Source organism: Narcine bancroftii, chromosome 2 (assembly GCF_036971445.1).
Source record: "Narcine bancroftii isolate sNarBan1 chromosome 2, sNarBan1.hap1, whole genome shotgun sequence".
NCBI lineage: Eukaryota > Metazoa > Chordata > Chondrichthyes > Torpediniformes > Narcinidae > Narcine > Narcine bancroftii.
The window spans coordinates 38,236,367-38,249,631 of NC_091470.1; the positions used below are offsets into that span (position 1 = coordinate 38,236,367).

The following is a 13,265-nucleotide window of genomic DNA, read 5'->3' on the forward strand; positions in this document are numbered from 1 at the left end:
ATTTTCTTCCCACCTTTACTTTTACTTTGTTTTAATTTTTATTCTTGTACCTTTGTGTTTTGTGTATTTTTTAAAAACTTTTCTGGAGAGGGCTGGAGTTCCCTGACTGGCCACTACTCCATCACGTGACTCCTCCCCTACAAGGACTGCCTAAAGAAATCTCTTGGTGCCTGCCACATTGACCACCGCCAGTGGGCTGATATCGCCTAAACCGTGCATCTTGGCGCCTCACAGTTCGGCGGGCAGCAACCTCCTTTGAAGAAGACCACAGAGCCCACCTCACTGACAAAAGATAAAGGAGGAAAAACCCAACACCCAACCCCAACCAACAAATTTTCCCCTGCAACCGTGTCTGCCTGTCCCGCACCGGACTTGTCAGCCACAAACGAGCCTGCAGCTGACGTGGACATTTACCCCTCCATAAATATTCGTCCGCAAAGCCAAGCCAAAGAAAGAAAAAGAAAAGTCAAATTATATGTACTTACCAGATAACCAGGAGGGAAGGAGGTAGAATTTGTACTATTGTATAATATTTACTTTTAAAAAAATATTTTTCAATTAGCCATTTGTTAGAATTGTTTAAATGTTTTACTACTTTTTTCCATTTGACTGTTATGGATATTGAATTTATATAATAGTTTTATTTTTCTTATAAAACAATGTTTTCTGTATATGTTGTTATATATTACCTCTGGTTAATGGCTTCTATTTACATACTATTTCTGTAAAAACCCAATAAAAATATTGAAAAAGAAGCAATTGAACCATTAATGTTTGAAGCCTACTGCATGGACATGGAAGAATACAAAATTAAGTAAGGAGCTTAATTTGGAGTTGGAAATACGAACCCAAGTTACAATATTCCTTTTTTGATGGGCAGATTAATGTGAAAACAAAACATTTCAAAAGTGTGCATGAGCAGACAACAGGATTTGATTATATGCGAGGAGTGATTAAAAAAAAAACAAAGATGCGCTTTTTAGATTTTTCTTTACCAATATTTTCAATAGGCCTTTGGGTATTTTTTGAGTTAAAATGGAAAAAAATGGAAGCTCCATCCACCCTTCAAATACAAAGAAAAACAATGATTGACTGTCATTCTTGACAACGATCCTTCACAGACATTAGCTAATCCTTGATCAAATCGCTCTTCTCATTAACGAACCAAAATGTGACATGTTCAATTAAGACAATTACTGAAAGAATGACATATCAAAATCTAACATGAATGGTCAACACTGCTCACGAGGATATAGTCATAATTGCTCACCAAAGTCAATGTGCTCAGAAACTCCTTCAGGGACTTCGTATTTAGCCAAAGATCGTATCACGGTCTGATGGCCATTTGTGTAACGAGTAAACTTTGATCCAGTCAAAAGTTTTTCAGCGGTACTGAAATGAAGGATAAATAAACACAAGTTTGTCATGCAGCACTAATTAACAGTCCTTGAATTATGAAGACAAATGTTACCACCACCAAGAGTTAATAATAGGAAAATTGATCATACCTTTAGGTTGTTCACAACACGCGAGCTCATAAAACTACCCCCCCCCCCCAACCCAACTACCCCCTGGCATAGATGCAACCTAACATTCAGTAAGTGAACATTACTTTTTACGTCTAGAAGAGCCCACTATGCCCTTGATCATCTTTAATTTTTACTTTAGCTTGGGAACATTTTTATATTGTCCTATTGGTATTCAAAATATTGAGTTATATTGATTTTCAATCTTTTTAAAACACTAAATTGTAAACAAATACAGTAAAAAAAACCCTCTTTTACCCAGAATTCAACCAACCACCAAAAACAAATAAATAAAAAGAATTAAAATAAGTAAAAGTAAATTAAAATATAAATAAAAGTTTAAAAAGTAAATGTTCTCTGAAGTAAAACATAAACCTTTGGTGAAGATGGGAGCAAATATTTAGCCAGTGGAGGACCTTGGTCCTGCTTTGCTTTGCAGCTGTTTGAATAAAGTTGTGTTTGAATAAAATGGTGTCGCCCAGAATGAAGAGTTGATGTCAGTTGCCGTTGGGGGTGACTCTCTAAAAGTATGTTCCTCTCCTTGCTTATTAAGAGTCTTTATCTTTATTAGAACATTATTAACTATATTAGTAAAGCTTTATCTGTAAACTTGGTGGTGGGGGGGTGGGGTTAATTATGACAATGGCACAGTTAGCGTAGCAGCCAGTGCCTGTTTGAATTTAAATTTTGTAAGTTATGGGAATTACCTGATTAAAGTGAACTTTACATAATTAAGAACAATTGTTTTCAAATGACTTTACATTGCAATGTCTTTTAAACAGTTTATTCTTAATGCTGGTGTATTAGTTAGGCATTGTAAAAGAGTCTCAAGCCATCGGAACCCTCACTTATCCAGCATCTACCAATCCATGTAGGTGCTGGATATTGGGATTTTACTGTAATAACAACACACGTCCTCTGAAAAATCATATTAACATTCAAATTACTGCTGCTTACCAGGTCACCGGTGTCGATCAGCACATCTCACAAGTGGGATTGCTTCCATCTGCACCCATGTTTTGCAAGCCAGTGTGGCACTTTCAACGCACACTAAATTCTGCACAGTTGACTTTTATTGTGAGCTAGGAATTTTATTAGTTTAAAAAACTCTTGCCTTTAGGATAATTACTGGTATTTTAGTTAAAATGAAAAAAAAAACTCTACCTGGAATTTAATGATCAATTAGTTGAATGCCTGATCATCTGTAATCCAACTGCTCTTTTCATCGCGGCTATTCTCTATTAGCCAATGTAACTATCTTCAGATCTTTATCCCAACCTAAATTCCCACCTGCAGCTTCTATTCATCACGTCCTCCTCAAGGATCATCCTCCCAACTCTTGATTTTACATTTTATGATTCTCACTCTGAAACACTTGATCTGGCCGTATGAACACCCTTCAATTCTATTAAAGTCTATTATCTGCCCATTATCCCTTTAAATGTTTCTTACCAACATAATTAACATTCCCTTTTAACATCAAGAATGGATGTGGTACAGGAGGCAGCCATGCTGCCCAAAGGCTGTGTCAGCTTTTTGAAATAGCATTTCTGTTTTGCTCTTCCTTTGGCTTTCAGCAAGTGTTTCTCTAAATCCATTTTTAAAATCACATTGCTTCAATCTGCAACCAAACAAAGAGGAGCTGAATGCACTCAGCCGTCCTTTCTCTCTATGGATGCTGACTGACCTACTGAGTCCTTCCTGCTCTGAGATCGTGCAGCACAGAAACAGACCTTCATCCCACCAGGCCCACACCTACCCATCCATAATTCATCCATCTTCCAGCAAATGATCCTATGTCAAGGTAATTCAAGCACTTGTTAAGACACTTCTTCAATGCTATTGGGAACTCTGCTTCCTCTGGCAGGGCATTTCAAGTACTTAATACACTTGGTTAAAAAAAAAGAGGGTGAGCTAATGTAACTTCTTGGGAGTCACTGTCTCAGAAGAGCTTTCCTGGATACAACACACTAAAGGCATCGTGAAGAAAGCTCGTCAGCCCCTCTACTTCCTCAGGAATTTGTGGAGGTTTGGTATGACATCAGAAACCATGGCAAATTTCTGCAAATGAATGGAGGAAAGTGTGCTGACCGGCTCCATCTCGGTCTTACCCCTGAGCATAAAGCCCTGCAAAAAGTAGTAGACACAGCCAGGACATCACAGGCAAAACCCTCCCCACCGTAGAGAATATCTATGGGGAACGCTGCCGACAGAGAGCAGCAGCAATCATCAAGGATGCACACCACTCAGCACACGTTCTGTTCTCGCTGTTGCCATCAGGAAAGGGGAATAGGTGCCACAGGAGTTGTACCTGTGCTGCTATCCCTCCACCTTCAGACTCCTCAACACCAAACTCAATCAGGGACTCATTTAAGGACTCTTACTTTTGGACTTTATTTTTTTTTTCTCCTCTCTGTATTTCCCAGTTTGTTTACTTGTTTATCTGTGCAGATTGGGTACAGTCTATTTTTGCATTACCAATAAGTAGTAATTCTGCTTGGCATGAAGGAAAAAGGAATCTCAGGGTTGTGTGTGATGTCAAGCATGTACTCTGACAATAAATCTGGAATCTGAACCCCCACCCCTCCAAGACTGCCATTTACAAAAGGAGCTGATCAGGTGGAATAAAGTTGAACATTGTAACAATGGAGAGTGGAGCTCATTGAAATGTAAACGGTTTCACCATGCTGGATTTACACAAAGTCCTACATTCTCAAAGACATTGCCCCTAGCTCTCAATCGAAGGCAGAACCCTTAACACTCATCAGGGATCCCTCCAAAGAAAGGAAATGAATATTCCACTGTCCAATTGTTTTGTTACCTGGAAGACATGAAGCAGCTCAAGAAATCCAAGGTCTGGACTGTGGAGCAGTTATGTACGCCAAAGTTTCCCAGCCACATCCAAACAGTTTGCAGAGTCTTGTCTGAAGGTCGAATCATTCTGGATAACTGGTCCAGGGACAGGTATTTACCTGAAAACAAGGCAATAGATCTATAGAACATTACAGCACAGAAACAGGCCCCTTCAGCACAGCACTTATAGTCTGGGCCCAACCAATTTTTTTTTTTGTTGCTTAGTCCCACTGACTAAGTCCCAGTCCATAGCCCTCCCTACCTTTCTCATCTATGTACCTGTCCAAATTCTTCTTAAATGTTAAAACTGAGCTTGCATTCACCACTTCAGCTGGAAGCTCATTCTACACTGCCACCATACTCTGTGTAAATAAGTTACCGCTCATGTTCCCCCTAAATGTTTCCCTTTTAACTCTTGACCATGTCCTCTGGATTATATCTCACCTACCTCAGTGGAAAAAGCCTATCTACATTTACTCTGTCTATTCCCCTCATAATTTTAAATGGCTCTATCAAATCTCCCCTCATTCTTCTATGCTCCATGGAATGAAGTCCTAACCTGTTTAACCTTTTCCTGTCACTCAGTTCCTGAAGTCAAGGCAACATCCTGGTAAATCTTCTCTGCACTCTTTCTATCTTATTAATATCTTTCCTGTAGTTAGGTGATCAAAACTACACACAATACTCCAAATACTCAATGTCTTATACATCTTTAACATAACATCCCTATACTCAATACTTTGATTTATGAAGGCCAATATGCCAAAAGCTCTCTTTACATCCATATACACCTGTGACGTCACTTTCAGGAAACTGTGTATCTGTATTCCCAGATCCCTCTGTTTGACTGCACTCCTCAGCGCCCTACCATTTACCATGTATGTCCTTGCTTGGTTTGCCTTCCAAAATGCCACACCTCACATTTGCCTGCATTATATTCCATCTGGCATTTTTCAGCCCATTTTTTCAGCTGGTCCAGATCCCTCTGCAAGCTTTGAAAATCTTTTTTGCTGTCCACAACACCTCCAATCCTAGAGTCATCTGCAAACATACCACATTATCATCCAGATCATTGATATAGATGTCAAACAACAATGGTCACAGCACCAATCTCTGAGGCACACCACTAGTCACAGTCCGAGAAGAAATCATCTACCACTACTCCCTGGCTTCTCCCGTCCAGCTATTGTTGAATCTAGTTCACTATTTCACCATGAATACCTAGTGTCTAACCTTCCTGATTAACTTCCCATGCAGGATCTTATCAAAGGCTTTACTAGACAACATCCACAGCCTTTCCAACATCAACTTTCTTGGTAATCTTGAAAAACTCTATAAGATTGGTTAAACATGACCTATCACATATTGACTATCCTGACATGTTGACTATCCCGAAGTAGCCCATGGTTATCTAAATAATTGTATATTCAATCTCTTACCTACTACTGACATCAGGCTTACTGGCCTATAATTTCCAGAATTACTTTTGAAGCCTTTTTTTTTAAAAAGCAATGGAACAATGTGAGCTACCCTCCAATTCTCTGTCTCTACACTCGTGGCTAAGGACATTTTAAATATTTCTGCCAGAGCCCCTGCAATTTCTACAATAGCCTCCCTCAGGGTACGAGGAAATATTTTGTCAGGCCCTGGGGATTTATCCACCCTTATTTGCTTCAAGACACCAAGCACTTGCTCCTCTTTAATCTATATAGGTTAATGACCTCACTGTTTGTTTTCCTTACTCCCCATGACTGCTCTTTTCTTGACTGAATACGGATGAAAAAAACCCACTATTTAAGACCTCTCCTATCTCTTCTGGCTCCACACAAAGCTGACCACTCTGATCTTCAAGGAGACCATTTTTATCTCTTATTATCCTTTTGCTCTTAATATACCTGGAGAAACCCTCAGGCTTTTCCTTCACATCATCTACCAGAGCAACCTCGTGTTCTTTTAGCCTTCCTGAGGGTTTTTCTTGCATTTTTTATACACTTCAAGTACCTCATTTGCTCCACGTTGCCTACACCTCTCTCTTCTTCCGAACCAGATCCCCAATATCCCTTGAAAACCAAGGTTCCCCATACCTTCTAACCTTGGCTTTGATCCTGACAGAAACATACAAACTCTGTACTCTCAAAATTTCACCTTTGAAGGTCCTCACTTACCTCGCACATCCTTGCCTGAAAACAATTCATCGCAATCCATGCATTCTAGATCCTTTCTCATTTCCTTTCTCCAATTTAGAATCTCAACCTGAGCCCCAGACCTATCCTTCTCCATATAACCTGAAACTAATGACATTATGATAACACAACCGAAAACGTTCCCCTATACATACTTCTGTCACCTGTCCTATCTCATTCCCTAATAGGAGATCCAATATTGCACTTTCTCTAGTTGGGACCTCTATTTATTGATTTAGAAAACTTTCCTGAACACATTTGTAAAACTCCAAGCCATCCAGCTCTTTTACAGTATGGGAGTCCCAGTCAATATGTGGAAAGTTAAAATCTCCAACTATCATAACCTTATCTCTGCTCTGATATTTTCTCTGATGTGCAATGCCACTCCTCCCTCCCCCCCCCTCCCGTTCTTTCATGCCACAGAAACCCAGAATATTGAGCTGCCAGTCCTGCCCCTCCTTGCAACAAGTTTCACTAATGGCCACAATGTCATAATTCCACGTGCCAAACCATGCTCTAAGCTCAGCTGCTTTTCCTACAATACACCTTGCATTGAAATAGATGCACCATAGAATATTTCCACAATATTCAACCCGTTGACCTCTAATAGTGCCTGCAATTTCAACATCATCGGTTCTGTCCTCCATTCCTCTATCTGCTCAATGACTTCATTTAAAAAATAATTTCTCAAAATCACCCAAGGAAATAATAAATCCCTCTATCCTTAATCCAGCAGGAAGGTCTTAGTTTACGGTAAAAGTTAAGCCACAAAACTTCCAGTGGCTACGGCTGGAAATTCCTTGCAGCCATTCTCACTTCACTACCTTTAATGCGCTAAAATTTTACTCAAATCCCGTTTACAGCAGTAGAAGATGGCAACAATGCTGCCCCCTGAAAGAATAGAGCCTGTTGGGTGAAATTAGGACTCAAGTAACGTTACAAGCAAAACTCTTCCCACCATTGAGAAGATCTACATGGAACGCCACCACCAGAGAGTTGCTGCAATCATCAAGGATTCACACCACCCATTCTGTTCTGTCTGCTGCCATCAGGAAGGAGGTAGAAAGACTCAAAGCAACAGTTGCTACCCCTCAACCAGATTGCTGAACAGCAGAGCTTCCTTTAGGGACTCGTACTTAGTTCATTATTTATCAATTACTGAATATTTGCCCAGTCTATTTGTTTACAGCTTTGCCTTTCTTTGAGTAGAGTATACAGTCACTGGCAATTAGAAATTTTGCCTTGCCTAGAGAAAGGACCTCAGGGTTGTATGTGATACCATGCATGTACTCTGGACAATAAATTCGAACTTAACCATTTACTGAATAAAGTTATCCAATCTCTCAGCAATACTGATGCATAAAGCATCAAATAAATATACATCACCATACTGGGAAGAATCTGGGTTTGATAATTGGTCCAGCTTTTTGTTCAGCTTGTAAACATTCTGTTGTTTCAGTGCAAATGTGAGCAGGATTTGGTCTGTGGCTGAAACTCGTCCTGCATATTTCCACCCTTCCGGAAGACTGTAAAAAAAGCAGCAAACATATTGGAAAACTTATAATACTCTTAACTGGAGGAGTTTCCCGGGTTTTAGTTATTCACGCTGGGGAAAAAAAAGTGACAGAAATCTTGCGACAAGAGATGGAGTAATCTCAAAGTGGTTGTAAATAGGTTCAAGTGGGAAACTGACGCCAGAATTTAAAAAAACACGGAAATGCTGGAGGAACTCAGCCTCCATAGGAGGTGACGATATATTACCAATATTTTGGGCCTGAGCCCTCCTTCAAGTTTCCTTCATACTTTGAAGAGCTCAGCCCAAAATTCTCCCACCAACCCTCTGCAGCAGCGTGGTTTTCAAATGCCAGGGACATTAAAAAATGCAATCAGTTAAAATGAATGATTTAAAAAAAAAACAAAGCTTTCAGTTAGTTTTTAAGAAGCAGGCAGCCAGCCCCTTCAAATGAAGGGCAATGTGCTGAGGACCCAGGTATTTCCAAAGCCAAGCGTCAGCGACCCTTTGACAGGTCGATCTGGGGCTGAGCATCGGGACAACGGCTTTATACCTTTGACTCCTATGGACTGCAGGACTGCTGAGTTCTTCTAGCATTTGTGTGCTTTCATTGCAGATGCAGCCTCTGCAGATTTTACGTTTCACTCAAGCAACGCCTGAATTCCAATCCTCACCATATTTGCTTTGCTGTTCATCTGTGCAGTCGCTTGCCACCTGGGAACACTCTTCATACTTGTACATAATTTTGGCAATTCTATTGTTATGGTTTCCATTGCTTATGGCCTTTCAGATGTCACAGATGCATATTTATACCTACTGCTGCAAGGTCTCACCGTCCAAACTAACCATGATCCCTGGCACATTCTGTAGAGTCCAACATATCCTATACTCTTGAGACATTAAGCTACTGGTTTTGCAAGTGGGCTCATTTTCCTCAGGTGCTCATCACCCTTCATTTTCACTGCTGAGATCAATATCACCTCCTAAATAAAATACACTAGATTCTTCTGTGATTATAAATCATTTTCCAGACTCCTCTATCCATTGCTCCAAAGCCCCACTGTACCCCCCCAAATTTGCACCATTCTGGTGCTCCCCATCTCAACCTCTCCAAGAGGTTTCTGTCACTGAATCAAAACAGTGATATCCTTTTTAATTGTGTCCTTATTACAATGGGCTTCCCCATTGTACTGTAGCTTCTAATAAGACAACACCCATCATTTTTCTCCTCTCTGCTCTCCAGTTCAATAGAACATTCAAACTATCCAATAGTAACTGGTCTTCCAACTTATCCTTCAACTCCATTTTGACTTCAACTGTGTAACAAACTACATTTCTCTAGCTATCTCCAAGCTCAGAAGGAGTCTGATATCATCCAGTGAAATACTGACAAAAATAAAACCATCTTTTCCTCTACTACGTACATTTGCCGTCAGTGGCACTTATTCTTCTGCAACAGTGTCCTCAGGACCCAGCACTGCATTTTTCCACTCACAATCTTCTGGCATCCAATCAGTAACATCCTCTGCCCGTGTCTCAACTCATTTAGTTCTATACCAAGATGATCTCTCAATTTGACTATTCCAAAGAGCCTAAAGCCAGTCCCCAATCCTCTGCATCCAGTGAACTTCAACCTGAATAAAACACTGCTGCCTTTTACTAACGTTCACAATCAGATGTTCCACTGTGTCACAATGGCACATGGTCCTCCTGCACCCATCATGTACAAATCCCTGAAGAAATTTACCTCAACCCATTTCTCCAGCTTCCTCTAATTCTGCCGCTCAAACCTTCATCATCTCTCTCCCAACACACCACTTCCTTTTATAAGCATTTTAAACCACTGTACTGAGGCTTTGCATTCAATAATTCTACATCTAAATCTCTCTGCTCCTCTCCCCATCCCCATTTTTGTCAACTCTTTAAAATCATCTCTTACTATTATTGTGTGCACGTATTCCATTACTTAAGTATTCTCTTTTACTTTTAGTCTACAGTAGAATGGTTTGCGCTCCCCCCCCCCCCCCCACATTAAAGCAAGTGGGTGTGATGAAAGTTAGTAGTATCAGTAAACAGTTGACTTCACCATGTGACCAGTCCCCTGATGTGTGCACATTACTGCAACAATGAAACCCCACCTTGGCACTGAAACCTCATTCAACAAGAGTGTTAATTTTCTGTACCTTCCAAGCCTTAGAACAAACCACACCTGGAGATCCCAGGTGGTTGTAGTAAAGTCAGGAGAAAACTGCACATGGTAGTGGATTACAGCCAGACAATCAACAAATTTACACAACTAGATGCCTACCCCCTGCCACGCATAGCAGACATGGTCAACAACATTGTGCAGTATAAGGTGTTCTCCACCATAGACCTGAAGGCAGCATACCACCAACTGCCCGTTAAAAACATCGATTGCATTTACACGACATTTGAGGCAGACAGCAGGCTGTATCAATTTCTGCGACTCCCCTTTGATGTCCCTGTTTCAGAGAGAAATGGACCAAATAGTAGATGAGTTCCAACTGAAAGTTTTCCCCTTCTTAGACAATGTGATAGTCTGTGGCCGCACTCAGGAGGATCAAGACATAAATTTAAAACGCTTCTTCCAGGCAGCTGAGGAAAGGAACCTAACATACAACAGGGACAAATGTGTCTCTAGCACCAGGAAGTTGCCAATCCTGGGCTACATAGTGCAGAATGGGGAAATCAGCCCAGACCTAGCCGTATGCACCCTCTCCTAGACCTCCCAGTGCCACACACGCTGAAAGCACTAAAAAGATGTTTGGGACTGTTCACTTACTACGCCCAATGGGTCCCCAACTACGCCGATAGGGCCTGCCCAGTTATAAAAGCCTCAGTTTTCCCACTGTGCCCAGCAGCCACCAGAGCATTCAGGGACATTAGGGACCATATTGCTAAAGCTACCATGCGGTCCATAGATGAGTCGATCCTGTTTCAAGTAGAAACTGGTCCATCCGATGTGGCTCTGGCGGCCACCCTAAACCAAGACGGATGACCGGTGGCCTTTTTCTCGCGAACCCAACAGGGGTCAGAGGTAAGACACTCAGCAGTAGAGAAAGAGACCCTCGCCATTGTGGAAGCAGTAAGGCACTAGCGACATTATCTGACAACACTTCACCCTCGTCATGGAGCAATGGTCTGTGGCTTTTATGTTCGATAACCAAAACAGGGGGAGAATTAAGAACGACAAAATCCTGCGCTGGTGGATAGAATTGCCTACATTTAACTATGACATTCTGTACTGCCCCCGGGAGACTCAACGAGCCCCTAGATGCGTGTATCATTCTTAACCCCACGTCCGAGTTGCAGAGCTTGCACAATGAGCTGAGCCACCCTGGGGGTGGGTGGGGGGGGGAGGATCGCTAGACTGTTTCACTTCGTTAAAACCCAAAACCTCCCATTTCTGGTTGAGGAAGTGAGGTCAGTGAACAAGAGCCGCCCCATCTGTGCGGAATGCAAACCGCAATTTTACCGGCCACCAGACAAAGTCACCCTGATAAAAGCTACCAAATCTTTTGAGCGCCCCAGCCTCAATTTTAAAGGCCCGCTCCCGTCCAATAATAGAAATATCTATTTCCTAAACGTAATAGATGAATATTCCCATTTCCCCTTCGCAATCCGTGTTCTGATGTATCAGCAGCCACTGTTATAAAATGCCTCCAACCCATATTGCACTGACAATAACCACACCAGCAGTGCAAGTAGAAGACAGCTTTAATAAACTATTATGTACACTAAGAGGTCTTGTCTCTCTGCAAGACCTCTTAGTGTACATATTAGTTTATTAAATTGTACTGACAAACAACCACACCAGCAGTGCGAGTAGAAGACAGCTTTAATAAACTATTATGTACACTAAGAGGTCTTGTCTCTCTGCAAGACCTCTTAGTGTACATATTAGTTTATTAAATTGTACTGACTGTAGCTCTGGACTGCTTTATATACAAGGGCGACCCCTGGTGACCCCGTGGTGTCATTACAGATCACCACACAGCCAACAAATCCCTAGCATGACACAGTCCAACGAATAATTTGATGGAACAATTGCCGTCAAGGCTGAAGCGCTGAGGAAGTCAGGTCGCACCCGTGGAAACCAGGAAAGACTCTGTCAGGCGAAGTTTTAGTGAAGGGTCTCGGATCTTTCCACAGATGCTGCCTGACCGTCAGGTTGTAACTTTGCACGAACTGTTTGCCGCTCCCATCCTATCCGGACTTACCCCACATATTGATCTGGTTCGAGGAAGGCGCCGCGGATGGAAGAGACCAGGGAACAAGAAACGCCCATCAGTAAGAGCAAGCACCTGGAGCCGGAGGAAGACAGTATTAATGAGCACGTCGGGGCGATCGTCCCGCAATCACGAGGCTGCGCCTGGCAGGTCGTCACTCACCCCGGTGCCATTGCCGGAGGGGGGGGGCTCCTTCGCCGAGCCCAGAACCGCGGACCCAAATCCCGCGGCAAATACTTCCGGGAACAGCCTGGACACATGCGTGGTTGCAACGATCGCCGGGCACTCGCTGACACGACGAACTCTGCCGCAAATGGCCAACAATGGGCCCGCTGGCGAACCGGAGAGAAAAGAGCGAGCGGTGACTCGCCGTCGGCCCGATGCTCAGCCCAGATGGACCTGCCAAAGGGGCTTTGGGTCCTCATCTGAAGGGGCTTGGCTGCGACTTCTTAACTGAAAGCTTGGGTTTATTTTTTTTTAAATCCTTCATTTTCAATGATTGCATTAAAAAAAATGTTCCTGACATTTGGAAACGGTGCTGCTGCAGAGGGTTGGGAAACGAGCACCACTAGTTCGCTCAGCACAACCTCCCATCGGAGGCAACCTCCCATCGGAGGCAACCTCCCATCGGAACCATCCTCCCATCGGAACCATCCTCCCATCGGATCCAACCGCCCATCGGAACCATCCTCCCATCGGATCCAACCTCCCATCGGATGCAACCTCCCATCGGATCCAACCGCCCATCGGATGCAACCTCCCATCGGATCCAACCTCCCATCGGAACCATCATCCCATCGGATCCATCCTCTCATCGGATGCAACCTCCCATCGGATGCAACCTCCCATCGGATGCAATCGCCCATCGGATCCAACCGCCCATCGGATCCAACCGCCCATCGGATCCAACCTCCCATCGGATCCAACCTCCCATCGGATC

The 13,265-nt window shown here is 42.6% G+C and overlaps 1 protein-coding gene across 4 annotated transcripts in view; it reads right to left on the reverse strand.

Moving 5' to 3' along the window:
* Nucleotides 1-12,699, reverse strand: part of tpp1 (tripeptidyl peptidase I) — a 58,097-nt gene extending 45,398 nt beyond the window's left edge. For all 4 annotated transcript variants that reach the window (XM_069916364.1, XM_069916363.1, XM_069916365.1 and 1 more), the window contains exons 1-5: nucleotides 12,488-12,699; nucleotides 12,317-12,400; nucleotides 7,949-8,088; nucleotides 4,348-4,498; nucleotides 1,271-1,392 (exon numbers count right to left, since the gene is read on the reverse strand). In XM_069916364.1, the coding sequence (XP_069772465.1) occupies nucleotides 1,271-1,392; nucleotides 4,348-4,498; nucleotides 7,949-8,088; nucleotides 12,317-12,400; nucleotides 12,488-12,585 (595 nt within the window). In that variant the 5' untranslated portion in view covers nucleotides 12,586-12,699. The remainder of the gene's footprint in view (nucleotides 1-1,270; nucleotides 1,393-4,347; nucleotides 4,499-7,948; nucleotides 8,089-12,316; nucleotides 12,401-12,487) is intronic.
* Nucleotides 12,700-13,265: the final 566 nt, after the last annotated feature.